The sequence below is a fragment of the Capra hircus genome, chromosome 8, assembly GCF_001704415.2.
Source record: "Capra hircus breed San Clemente chromosome 8, ASM170441v1, whole genome shotgun sequence".
In the NCBI taxonomy this organism is placed as follows: Eukaryota; Metazoa; Chordata; class Mammalia; order Artiodactyla; family Bovidae; genus Capra; species Capra hircus.
Window position 1 is genome coordinate 8,165,531 of NC_030815.1, and position 13,819 is coordinate 8,179,349.

At 40.0% G+C, this 13,819-nt stretch overlaps 1 protein-coding gene across 5 annotated transcripts in view; it reads right to left on the minus strand.

The window, feature by feature from the left end:
- LOC108636534 (XK-related protein 6-like) overlaps positions 1-13,819 on the minus strand; it is a 97,808-nt gene that overhangs the window by 8,032 nt on the left and 75,957 nt on the right. For all 5 annotated transcript variants that reach the window (XM_018051845.1, XM_018051846.1, XM_018051843.1 and 2 more), the window contains exon 2: positions 512-624. In XM_018051845.1, the coding sequence (XP_017907334.1) occupies positions 606-624 (19 nt within the window). In that variant the 3' untranslated portion in view covers positions 512-605. The remainder of the gene's footprint in view (positions 1-511; positions 625-13,819) is intronic.

A 13,819-nucleotide genomic window follows, 5' to 3' on the forward strand; every position in this document is an offset into this window, starting at 1 on the left:
ATGGAACTAACCCTCTTAATGGGCACTTCACATTTAAAAAAACCAAGAACAGACACATACATAAAACATCAAAATTCTTCATGACAGAAAAACCTGTGGCAAGAATCTTTACTATCTAGTCTGAAAAACTTGTTCAGTCCACAGTTCCTTTTGAGAGCAAACTACATTGGATTTCAAAGGGGGGAAATTATTTCAATCTGCAAACACCTAACAGTCTGAGGTGCTTTCCTGCAATAAACATTTTGCTGCTACTTAAGCAGCTCGCAAGATCTCAGTTTTTTAAAAGTATGTTTAACCAACTCTAAAAGGTTTAATTGATCTGTAGTTTTACATAATGACTCTTTTTGGTATTAAACACTTGGACCAGTTTCGTTAGGGTGCCAGCATGTTGTTCAACATCTTTGGTTCACAACTTACAAAAAAAATTAAGCTTATAAAGAAAGGAATTGGGGTAGGAGAGGAGACACAGAAAAACATGAAGGCCTCTCTTTGTCTCAGGCTTTGCCATTACCATTCTGTCTGCAGTGGTTTCAGGACGAGGCGATCGCACACCGTCTAGCCAGAAATCAGATGACCTCAAAACAACCTCATTTCAGTCTTAGGCCTCATGTCTTTCGTTTAGAGCTAAAAACAAAAATACATGTGAATGAACAAAAGGTCATGAAATGAAATCTCTAACATGACACTGAAATGTAAAATATTAGAAGCCATTATTAACCTCAGAAAAATGAATATGTACACATTTCCATCCAGAGTATCGTAACCTTCCTTAGAATGAGAGGGTCCCCTTCTTACCCTGCCAGCTGCTAGGTATGACAATAATGACAATTTAACTCCAAGGTGGTTCAACAGAGCCAGAGTAGTACTTTATTCATTCATCTCCTGAGATTATGAAATGTTTGTTTATTTCTCACAGAGTTAAATGTAACAATATCATTAATGAAGCTAATGATGTTAGACAGCAACTAAGCTCTTCTTTATACACATAAGCCAAGGCAAGAAAAGAAAAGTGTAATAATAAACCAGAAGAATGGTCTGGCCCTAAGAAACACATTTTTGTGTATTGTAAGAACTCCTCATTCCAACAGTGAAGTAGACGAAAATTAACCTGTTTCTACAATCAAAGTAAGTGCTCACTCATTCAACAAACACTGAATGTCCTAAGCGCTGAAAGCCAAATCCTAAAGATGAGAGATGGCTCCAAACCTCAGTGAGTGGGATCCTAGCCTTTTATTTCCTAACTTTTTGTTTTAGGTCTGGGTTAGAATGCGAAGAGGACAGAAAATAAGGACTGCTCTGTTTCCACGAGAGGAGGAAGGCAGTATGTATCAGGGACAACAGAATGAGACGGTAGGGCTGGAAACAAAACCCACTGAGAAGCACAGCGCTCACGATGCAAGTGAATGTCAGTCACCAACTGGTCTCTTTTTATTTTTTTAATTTTGACTTTTTTGGCTGTGCTGGTCTTTGCTGCTGCAGGTGGGCTCTCTCTAGCTGTGGCGAGAGGGGGCTACGCTCTCATTGTGGTGTGAGAGCATCTCACTGCGGTTGCTTCTCTTGTCGCTGAGCATGGGCTCAAGCTCGTGGGCTTCCTTACGTGTGGCGCACAGGCTCAGTAGCTGCGGTGCTTCACAGCGTGTGCGATCTTCCCAGACGGGGGATCAAACCAGCGCCCCTTACACTGCAAGGCAGATTCTTAACCACTGTACCACCAGGGAAGCCCTGGTCTCTATTTTAGTGTGAAGCTTGTGTTTTCAAAACCCTACATTAATCCTGAAAATTAGTTCTCTTTCATTCCTACAGCCTCAGTGGTTTCAACAAGTGTAAACATTTCAGACTATTTTGTAAGGTTAAACGAGCCAAGAAGCTTTCAAAATCACTTACTATAAGGGTACTTCATTCACCTGAAGCCACAATTTAAAACTCAGAAATTCTGTAGCCAAAGTTCCACTAAAAGAGATGGCCTTAACTATAGTGTAATAAAAATGAACATCTTATAAATTTTTATGCCATTCATAAATATCTACTAAGTAAAATACATGAATTACCACTAGAGTCTACACACTGTTTAATGTTTTGCATTTCTCTGCTTGATCTATACCAATGAAATTCTTTAACTGTATATGAATATGGTACCTTACCAAAAAATATCAAAATATATACATATGGTTCAATTTAAACTTTATGTTTGTCTTAAACCAGGGGTCATAAACACATCCGAATTAGCTTATCTTCTTAATTTTTTTAAATTTAGTATCTAGACAACTGTTCCAAAGTTAAATGGTTTGACCTTGAAGTTTCTAGGTCTCAGAACCATCCTTTAATAAACTGTAATTTATACTTAAATATTTAGAATAAAGAAGAACAGAACTGTTTTGAGTCATATCTAGATTTAGGGTATGATTTGCCTCAAGTGAAAATACTAAAAACAAATTCAGTAAGCTTTGAAGATCATTTTCCCATGGATGTTCATAAGATGATTCTGTAAGCTTTTTATTTTGATGCATTAAAATTTTCACCACGGAAAGCCACATGCCAGTCTTATCTGTGAGCAGTCAGTGCTGCCTCCTTTATCCCGTATGTCATAGATTCCTGTTTCCCGTGGCAATAAATTTCAGAGAAAACATAAATAATCGATAGATGCACACTTTTTCTATGAGCCTTAAACACTTACCTAAAAATCTCAAATTTATGTCTTACATCAACAAAGAGAACTCACAGTTCTTCTCAACTCGTATTTGCTAGCATTCTTTGGCAAAAATAAAAAAGTAGCTGCCTCTTCAAAACTCAACTCTTTCCCTTGAGTAACTTTTAGCCTCATGCATACTATGTTCACAGCTTCAGTCACAGTATGTTTTGTCATACAAATTACAGCTCTATCATATTCCCTGAACCGATTCATCCCACCCAGAAAATGCAACAACAAACACCTGACACTATTTTTCAAAGTCTACAATTTCCACTGCTCCCACTTCGGTCAAGGCCTTTAATGATGAACCAATGAGATTTCAATACTCAGAAGACATGTTTTACAGCTAATTAAGGCAAGTAATTTTATACTCAGTTTTAAATTATACTAATCATAAAACTCCATTTGTCACTTCAAGACTCCTATATTGAGGTCTCCTGTTTAATAAAATCAAAGAGTTCCATTAAGTTAATTATAAATTTCAACAAATCACAGAATCAGATTTCTATAAAAACAACGCCCATCTGTTTAAGTGTATCCAATGAAATACACATTCTCATGAAGAATCAGTCCCTTAGTCTAGATGTTACTATAAGTGCCATGTATCTATCAGTCAGAAAATCTCAGATTCAAGTATTCTATGAGAAGATGGGAAAATGTTCCGAAAAATGATGTTGAGACAACTGCTAGCCATTTGGAAAACTTATGGCTAAATCCTTACCTTCACTCCTTTACAAAACAAATTCCAGGTATACCACAATAAAGTTAAAACATGAGACTATAAAAATACTTGAAGAAAAAAATTATTTAATAAATTTTGAAATACAGGAAGGACTTTATGATTTTTTTAATTGCAGAAGTCAAAAAGAAGTCACAATTGATTTTATAAAAGACAAATCAAACAAAAAAATCAATTATAAACAAAAACAAACAATAAACCAAGGTTAATATTTGCATCAAATATTAATATGCACAGTCTTGACAAATTGCTAAGAAAAAGACAATTCATTGGAAAATGGGCAATGACTACAGACAATTCACTGAAAAATAAAAATGATCTATAAACATGAAAACATCTTCAAACACTCATAACTTAAGAAACGTAAATTAAAACAACATACTAACAGATGAGCAATGACGATCAAGAATTGGGGGGATGGGGTGCTCAATTATACCACCAGGAGAAGTGTAAACTGATACTAAATGTTGGTGGAACAATGCAATATCTATAAAAATGTAGAAACCTACATGTTTTTGACCCACAAATTTGACTTCTAGGACCAGGATTCTTTATATTTCTTCCTTCATGTAAGCAAAAATATTTGTACAAGGAGACTATAATGACAATGTTACAGCTTTAACATTAACCTACAATAATGAAAGAAAAATCTGGAAAATCATCCTAATGTCTGTCAAAAGGAAGTGGTTAAAAAAAATTATGTTTCATTTCATCTAGCTGAGGAAAGGTGTCCCATGGTTTCACCAACTATCTGAAACAACAGCAGTCCTATAAAACCTTTCATACGCCAAAATGGAATAAAGCAAAGAAGCAACTAACTTAGGACACATCCTGCTAACAGATGCACAAAATAAATCGAGATAAGCACAGATGCTCACATAGTTCAAAGCTATGGAAGCTAGATACCGAGATGCTGAGTGTGGTTCCTGGGGAAGGACTTTAGTGGGGCCATTTTCATTGACTGGGGTGCACATTGCCTCTGTAACAGCCAGCTAGAAAACAGACACTGAAGGCTATTTTGGCTTTTTGCTTTTTTTCATAAAAGCAAAAATCCTCCTTGGAATTCTTCTGGGTAGAGAAAATAGGCACTAAAGTAGGGCTTTCTTTAAAATGAAGTAGAATAAAGAGAATTTTCAAAAAGCAGGGGATACCAGTATCAGAAAGTGCATAAATGACACCACTAAACAGATGGATACACAATATCATTCATTTAAAAAATAGTTTTTAAAAAGCATGCAAGAGTGTGAGTAACGTAAAAAACATGAAAATTATGAAAAGCTATCCAAGAAACTGTCAAAACATGTAAGAATTGGGGGAAGGCTTTCTACTTATTACTTTATTAACTACTGTATGTAATTTTTGTTATATATGTAATTATTGTTTATAACTAAAATGTTTTTCAAGGATGCTTTGCTATTTCGGCATTTCAAGACTATGGATTGATTTCTCAAAATGGAAGAGAATCGACAGCCTTGAGTCATGTCTCACGAGCCATCCTCTGAACATGAGGATGTCTGAGGACCATGGGGCACTCAGTGGTCACCCCGATATAAACTGTCATCAGTGGCCCTGGGCACTGTGCTTCTTGAAGCTGGCCACCACTAGCTTCTTCATGCTCCTAAATCTGCACCTGCAGGCAAAGCACACTCTCACTCTTATAAACCAGGGGCAGGTTGCAAGGTTTTGAGCTTACGTCTAAGTGCCTAATGGGCTATCTAATAATAGCCCAGCATGTGCCTCAAAGTCAGTCATCACTTGTTTACCATACCCTCTATCCTAGAGACAGGGCCAGTCCAATGAGCGTGCTGTTGCTAGAGATGTCTCCAGCGATCGTAGTCGCCAAACCCAGCTCCTTCAAATGACAATCTTGCCATTTGATGTCATACCCACTAAGACAGACAATACGTGAAACTGGCCAGGCTTCCCAGTAAAACGCTGCTGAAGAAAATCAGTCTCCCAGGAAGGAGGGAAAAAGGAACAAAATAGGCTCCAAAGAAAAAAAGTCTGTCCATTTAAAAATGGTCTTAACTCTACAAACCTTTTCACGTTTATCCCAAGTCAGCACTAAGCAGAGACAGAACTTCTGAATTACTCAGCAGGACAAGGAGGACTATCTCCTCCCCTGGCACGACCAGATGTTGGCACTTGCAGGAGCCCTTCACCCTCTAAAGTTTATGACAAATGGACCTGATGATTACAATGCACCATTTCTCACTGGGAGCCACGGTGCGTAACCACTGGCATGTACACAATTTTGAACACTTTCAACCTGCATTTTTCTTCAGTTATTGGGCCACGATAATTGAAAGTGCTGTGGGACTTATCAGCATATTAATTAATGCTAATTAATTTACCTGAGCCCTTACTGATATATTATAATAAATTCCAAACCCTTCTCTCTCTCCTGTGTAAGGGTACACAGGGGTCTCTTTTCTAAGGCTAACTCTTCCCCTATCACACAGTCCCTGTGGAATTTTATTCCATGAATGAGTCCCTCCTTCATTTACATCTTCTGTGTTCTCTCCAATGGTTCCTTTCCTTTTGTCCACAGAAACTTTCAGATTTCCTGATCCAGAGCTAATCCACAATCCATTTCCTTGAAGACATCACTGAGTTTAGCGAACGTCCTTCTTCCTCTTTGTGGCAGATATCCTGCCACATTTGTAGAGGGATCTACATTTGCTCATCCACTCTTTTCTGAAAAGTGAGTGTGTGCCAGAGCGTGGGGACACACATCAGCACGGTGCCCCGGGAGCTTACGGCTCCACTGCACAGGTAGCAAATACAGTTTACTGCCAAGTACTCCTAAGGCCTCACCTACAGGCTCCCTGCGTGCTCCTAACAGGCAGCATCTCCTCTCTTCAACTGACAATTCAGGTTCTGAAATGACTTCTACCCTGAGCTTAAGAGCATGAGCTGTCACTGATTTTTGTATCTTCCACTTCTCTCAGTATTTAGCTTAATGTTTTCTATATAGTAGGTATTCAAAATGGGCACAGTGGACAAATCAGGATGGAGGAAAACAGACTGATAACGAAGCTAATCACAGTAAAAGAAAGCAAGCATGTTTAATAATATTCCCTATTAGTAGGCATATCTCAAACTGCCTTATGGATTTCTCCTATTTTCTCTTATAATGATGAAACATATGCGAACTCAAACAAGAAATGTCTTTGAACAAATGCCCTGATACAATCTCATCACTATGTGAACACAAGGTTCAGATTACGCTGTAATTCATTTGTGCTTACCACAGTAGCTGTGGGTGGCAGTGGTCTAGTTTTCCCATATTGAAACTATTAAAATTAGATAATAGACATCCAGGTAAACCCTACATTTAATTGAAAAAAAAAAAAGATTACTCTGTTAAAAATAATACAAGCCAATGACAGCCCATACTAACTGGCCATTATATCCTGTAAGTTATTGGATGTATGCTACCCTTTACCTGTATGTGTGTATGGGGCTGTTTGAAACTTTGCAGAATACTGCTATTCTTTCCATTGTTCATAGTTTTAGCAAATGCAAAACATCAATGTCCACCATGTGTATCGATTTTAGCAGCAAATTAACATACTTATATTCTAGTAAATGAAAATAAGCATCGAGTATTTTCACCTTATTTTGGTAGGTTAAACATTTAAGGGTTCTGACTACATTCCACTAGAACTATTAGAACAAATCTAGAAAGATATTTAAGAGTCATTTTAGAAAGTAATATATTCATCAAACATAAGCTGTAGATATCTTAGCTCTTCTCAGGCCTTTTTTTTTTTAATTGGAGTATAATTGCTTTACAATGTTGTGTTAGTTTCTGCTAAACAACAACCTAAATCAGCCATGTGAATACAAATATCCCCTCCCCCTTGACCTCCCTCCTACCCCTCCATCCCACCCCTCTAGGTCATTACAGAGTACTCTTCGGACTTCCAATAAATTTTATCTTCTGATAACTAACACTTCACATTTTTTTAAAATGATACAGTACAAAACTCTACACTTGGTTATGCTATATCTCACCTGACTTTTGGCCTATTTTTCCAAACTATCCAGATGTTGAAATTATCTTGATTCTGAAAACTGATATACTTGCCTCTTTCCTGGTTTTCAATTACAGAAATTCAGTTCAGCAAAGCTCATTCATGTTTGCTTCTCAGCTTTGCAGAAGCAGGGCTATGATACCTGGAGAAAACATTTTATGTTCCACAAGCCTTCTGGGGTTGTATTACCTAGCTGAATTCCAAGATTCAGAACTAATCCTCTGAGGGTCTGCAAAAATAATCAGTTAAAGGTATCCAGTAGAGTCATCTCCCAGGGATGGACTGATTTCAATGGCCGTAACTAAGAGCAAAATACCAGTTCAGCAGTGAAGAGTTACAACAGCCAACAGAATCAAGAGAAATGAGAGCCTTCTGGTCAGTGGGTCCTCATACACCCATGTCCATAAGCAAACCATACTGGAAACCAATATATAATCAAAGGGAATCAGATAACTGAATCATTTGTTCACTGAACTCTTTCCATGTAGAGATGCACACAGGAAGCTAAATTATAACCAGGCATTTGTTCAGGGAGCACAGAAATCTAAGCAAAAGAATCCATTATCTAACATATTTTAAAACGTCAGGGTAAACAGTCTCTGTTATCATTCTCTACCACAGGATTATTACTCTAGTAAAATTGAGTTTTCATCCCAATCCCAAAGAAAGGCAATGCCAAAGAATGCTCAAACTACTGCACAATTGCACTCATCTCACACACTAGTAAAGTAATGCTTAAAATTCTCCAAGCCAGGCTTCAGCAATACGTGAACTGTGAACTTCCAGATGTTCAAGCTGGTTATAGAAAAGGCAGAGGAACCAGAGATCAAATTGCCAACATCCACTGCATCATTGAAAAAGCAAGAGAGTTCCAGAAAAACATCTATTTCTGCTTTATTGACTATGCCAAAGCCTTTGACTGTGTGGATCACAATAAACTGTGGAAAATTCTGAAAGAGATGGGAATACCAGACCACCTGACCTGCTCCTTAAGAAATCTGTAGGCATGTCAGGAAGCAAAAGTTTGAACTGGACATGGAACAACTGACAGGTTCCAAATAGGAAAAGGAGTACGTCAAGGTTGTACATTGTCACCCTGCTTATTTAACTTCTATGCAGAGTACATCATGAGAAATGTTGTGCTGAAGGAAGCACAAGCTGGAATCAAGACTGCTGGGAGAAATATCAACAACCTCAGATATGCAGATGACACCACCCTTATGGCAGAAAGTGAAGAGGAACTAAAAAGCCATTTGATGAAAGTGAAAGAGGAGAGTGAAAAAGTTGGCTTAAAGCTCAACATTCAGAAAACAAAGATCATGGCATCTGGTCCCATCACTTCATGGCAAATAGATGGGGAAACAGTGGAAACAGTGTTAGATTTTATTTTTCTGGGCTCCAAAATCACTGCAGATGGGTGACTGCACCCATGAAATTAAAAGATGCTTACCCCTTGGAAGGAAAGTTATGACCAATCTGGACAGCATATTAAAAAGCAGAGACATCACTTTACCAACAAAGGTCTGTCTAGTCAAGGCTATGGTTTTTCCAGTGGTCATGTATGGATGTGAGAGTTGGACTATAAACAAAGCTGAGTGCAGAAGAGTTGATGCTTTTGAACGGTGGTGTTGGAGAAGACTCTTGAGAGTCCCTTGGACTGCAAGGAGATCCAACCAGTCCATCCTACAGGAGACCAGTCCTAGGTATTCACTGGAAGGACTGATGCTAAAGCTGAAACTCCAATACTTTGGCCACCTGATGCGAAGAGTTGACTCATTGGAAAAGACCCTGATGCTGGGAAAGATTGAGGGCAGGAGGAGACGGGGACAATGGCATCACTGAATCAATGGACATGGGTTTGGACTCCAGGAGTTGGTGATGAACAGGGAGGCCTGGCGTGCTGCGGTTCATGGGGTCACAAAAAGTCGGACACGATTGAGTGACTGAACTGAACTGAACTGAAAATTGAGTACTAAATGAGGGTGCTCTGGTATTCGAATTAACACTATAAAAACCTGCCTGTATTACTTGACTAACCAACTCCGTTCCTGACAGTGCCACTTTTTACCTAGACACAATATACCCCACCAGGCTATGATCAAGTTCGGCTGGCCTGCAGGTTAGTCTGCCCTACAGACTCGGTAGTCATGCTGATACAGCTCAAGGCCAACTCCTGCTCCTGTAGGCTCTGGGGGAGCTTCTGGAGACCGCATCACATGCGTTGGCTCAGGGTCCCTTCCTCCATCTTCAAGGTAGGCATCAGCAGCAGCGCAGATCTTCAGATCCCTCTGACTCTGACCCTCCTGCCCCCTCCCTTCACTTGTCAGGCCCCCTGAGATTATATACCCCACCCTAGATAATCCAGGATAATCACACCATCTCCAAATCCTTAACTTAATCACATCCACAAAGTCCCTTCTGCATTGTGACTTAACATACTTATAGCTTCTGGGGCTTAGGATGTGACATCACTGGAGGATCATGATTCGGCCTACACAGAGTTACTGCATATATACTATAGTCTTACCACTGATTCTATGTTATCCATTTCAAATTTGGTGAAAAAGTTCAATTTATCTGGAAACTTCAATACAATTAACTAAGAAGGACATGGATATTTCCATGCATAGTTTATACTAAAATCAGACTTCAGTTTTCTATTTCAGTTTTTACACAAGATGAGTGATGTCTGATTTACCAATGGGGGAAAGAAGAAAATATCAGTTAAGCAATCATTAAACCCTTAACCCTGTACCGATTAATATGGGACCGATTAGCCAGAATGAAGTTAATACGTAAGACAGATCTAAATGTTTTATTGAATTTGTCCTATTAAAAATAGGATATACGCAAAGGATGGAAACAAACTACTGGGTTTATTAATCATACTCTAATTACCAAACAACTGCAACCTTTCAACCATCTCAATTTTAAGTCCTATTCACCCACCACCTCATCTTCCAGAGCAGTCATCCTGACTATTGCTTACCTCCTGGAGATGCCCGCTCCAACAATTCCTCAACCATAGCGGATCCTTCAACTCACTGATCCTACCACTTTTTGTTATTCCTCCCCTGTCCTGACCCTCACATCCCAGTCTCACAGCCCACCACTCCCTATGGATACATTCTTGTGCCTCCTCCCTCTCTTCTCATGGCACCACAACCAGCAAAACCCCAACATTCATATCCAGCTTTCTGCCTACTTCATGCCAGCCCAAGAGCAGTGTAACACGGCAGGAGAAAAATCTCCACCACTAACTTCAAGGAGCCGCTTTCAGCCACCCCCTCATCAAACTGCATTTCCTCAATCCACTGATTTTCCACTTTCCCAGATAATTATTTCACACTCTCACCCTCTGTAACCCTGAAGACCTTTCTTCCCCAGTCCTCACTTTAAGCTGATAACCGTTACTTCCTGTTTCGCTCAGCAAACAAAAACCAACAGATGCATGGGATCTCACCTCATCCTGTACCCACTGACTTGCAGCTTACCCACATATGTTCCTCTCCCTCCACTGGTCTGGATTAACTGGCATTTCCTCATTGCAGTCTTTGACTTTTTCCTTCTTTTAAAAAAACTCAAGGCTGCAGCTCTAGCTCTAGCTCCCCTCCACTCATGGTTCATCACCTTTTCTCTCTGTGGAGCGTGTTTATGAGCAGACAAAAAGCCTGGAATTTCCCCCATTACACATACCTACTCAGTCATCTTTCTCCCATCTTCTCCTGGGCTTCCCTTGTGGCTCAGCTGGTAAAGAATCCGCCTGCAATGTGTGAGACCTGCGCTTGATCCCTGGGTTGGGAAGATCCCCTGGAGAAGGGAATGGCAACCCACTCCAGTATTCTGGCCTGGAGAATTCCATGGACTGTATGGATAGTGCATAGGGTCACAAAGAGTCGGACACGACTGAACGACTCTCACTCTCCTTAGCCCACACACCAGTTGCTCACCCACAACATACCACAGAAACGTCTCATCAAGGCCATCAGTAATCCTTCAGTTCAGTTCAGCTTACTTGCTCAGTTGTGTCCAACTCTTTGAGACCCCATGGACTGCAGCACGCTAGGCCTCCCTGTCCATCACCAACTCCCAGAGTTTCCCCAAACTCATGCCCATCAAGTAGGTGACGCCATCCAGCCATCTCATCCTCTGTCGCCCTCTTCTCCTCCTGCCTTCAATCTTTTCAAGCATCAGGGTCTCTTTCAATGACAGTTCTTCGCATCAGGTGGCCAAAGTACTGGAGTTTCAGCTTCAACATCAGTCCTTCCAATGAATATTCAGGACTGATTTCCTTTAGGATTGACTGGTTTCATCTCCTCACAGTCCAAGGGACTCTCAAGAGTCTTCTCCAACACCACAGTTCAAAACCATCAATTCTTCAGCGTTCAGCTTTCTTTATAGTCCAACTCTCATATCCATACATGACTACCTGAGTAAACTTTGTTGGCAAAGTAATGTCTCTGCTTTTTAATATGCTGTCTAGGTTCATCATAACTTTTCTTCCAAGGAGCAAGCGTCTTTTAATTTCATGGCTGCAATCACCATCTGCAGTGGTTTTGGAGCCCAAGAAAATAAAGTCTGCCACGGTTTCCATTGTTTCCCCATCTATTTGCCTTGAAGTGATGGGACCAGTAAGCCGTGATCTTAGTTTTCTGAATGTTGAGTTTTAAGCCAACTTTTTCACTCTCCTCTTTCACTTTCATCAAAGGCTCTTAAGTTCCTCTTCGCTCTTTGCCATAAGGGTAGTAGCATCTGCATACCTGAGGTTACTGATATTTCTCCCTGCAGTCTTGATTCCAGTTTGTGCTTCATCCAGCCCAGCATTTCGCCGGATGTACTCTGCATAGAAGTTAAATAAGCAGGGTGACAATATACAGCCTTGACGTACTCCTTTTCCTATTTGGAACCAGTTTGTTGTTCCATGTCTGCTCCTAACTGTTGCTTCTTGACCTGCATACATATTTCTCAGGAGGCACGTCAGGTCATTCTTCCATCTCTTGAAGAAATCTTCCAGTTTGTTGCGATCCACACAGTCAATGGCTTTTGCGTAATCAATAAAACATAAGTAGATGCTTTTCTGGAATTCTCTTGCCTTTTCACTGATCCAGCGGATGTTGGCAATTTGATCTCTGGCTCACTGTCTTTTCTAAATCCACCTTGAACATCTGGAATTTCTTGGTTCATGTACTGCTGAAGCCTGGCTTCGAGAATTTCGAGCATTACTTTGCTAGCATGTGTGATGAGTGCAATTGTGACGTAGTTTGAACGTTCTTTGGGATTGAGATGAAGACTAACTTTTCCAGTCCTGTGGCCACTGCTGAGTTTTCCAAATTTGCTGACATATTATTGAGTGTGGCACTTTCACAGCACCAGCTTTCAGGATCTGAAATAACTCAACTGGTATTCCATCACCTCCACTAGCTTTGTTTCTAGTGATGCTTCCTAAGGACCACTTGACTTTGCATTCTAGGATGTCTGGTTCTAGGTGAATGATCACACCATCATGGTTATCTGGGTCATGAAGGTCTTTTTTGTATAGTTCTTCTGTGTATTCTTGCCACCTCTTCTTAATATCTTCTGCTTCTGTTAGGTCCATACTATTCCTGTCCTTTATTTTGGCATTATTTTCATGCAATGTTCCCTTGGTATCTCTAATTTTCTTGAAGAGATCTCTAGTCTTTCCCATTCTATTGTTTTCCTCTATTTCTTTGCATTGATTGCTGACGAAGGCTTTCTTAAAAAAAATCTCTCCTTGCTATTCTTTGAACTCTGTATTCAAATAGGTGTATCTTTCCTTTCCTCCTTTGCTTTTCCCTTCTCTTCTTTTCTTAGCTATTTGTAAGGCCTCCTCAGACAACCATTTTGCCTGTTTTGCGTTTCTTTTTCTTGGTGATAGTCTTGATCGCTGCCTCCTGTACAATGTCACAAACCTCCTTCCATAGTTCTTCAGACACTCTGTCTATCAGATAAAATCCCTTTAATCTATTTGTCACTTCCACTGTATAAACTGTAAGGGATTTGATGTAGGTCATACTGGAATGGTCTAGTGGTTTTCCCTACTTTCTTCTTTTTAAGTCTGAATTTGGCAATAAGGAGCTCATGATCTGAGCCACAGTCAGCTCCCAGTCTCCCAGTCAGCCCTCAGTAACCCTTACATGACTAAGTTTAACAGCCGATTCTTGGTCTTCATATTACTTAACCAAGACGGTGAATCGTTTTCCATGAACACTTCCCGCACTTGACTTTGAAGACACCAGAGTATTCCTGTTTTCCTTTCACCCTACTGGTCAGGCCTTCTCACTACTCATTGCCGGATTCTTCTTGCCCAGTTCAGTTCAGTCGCTCAGTTGT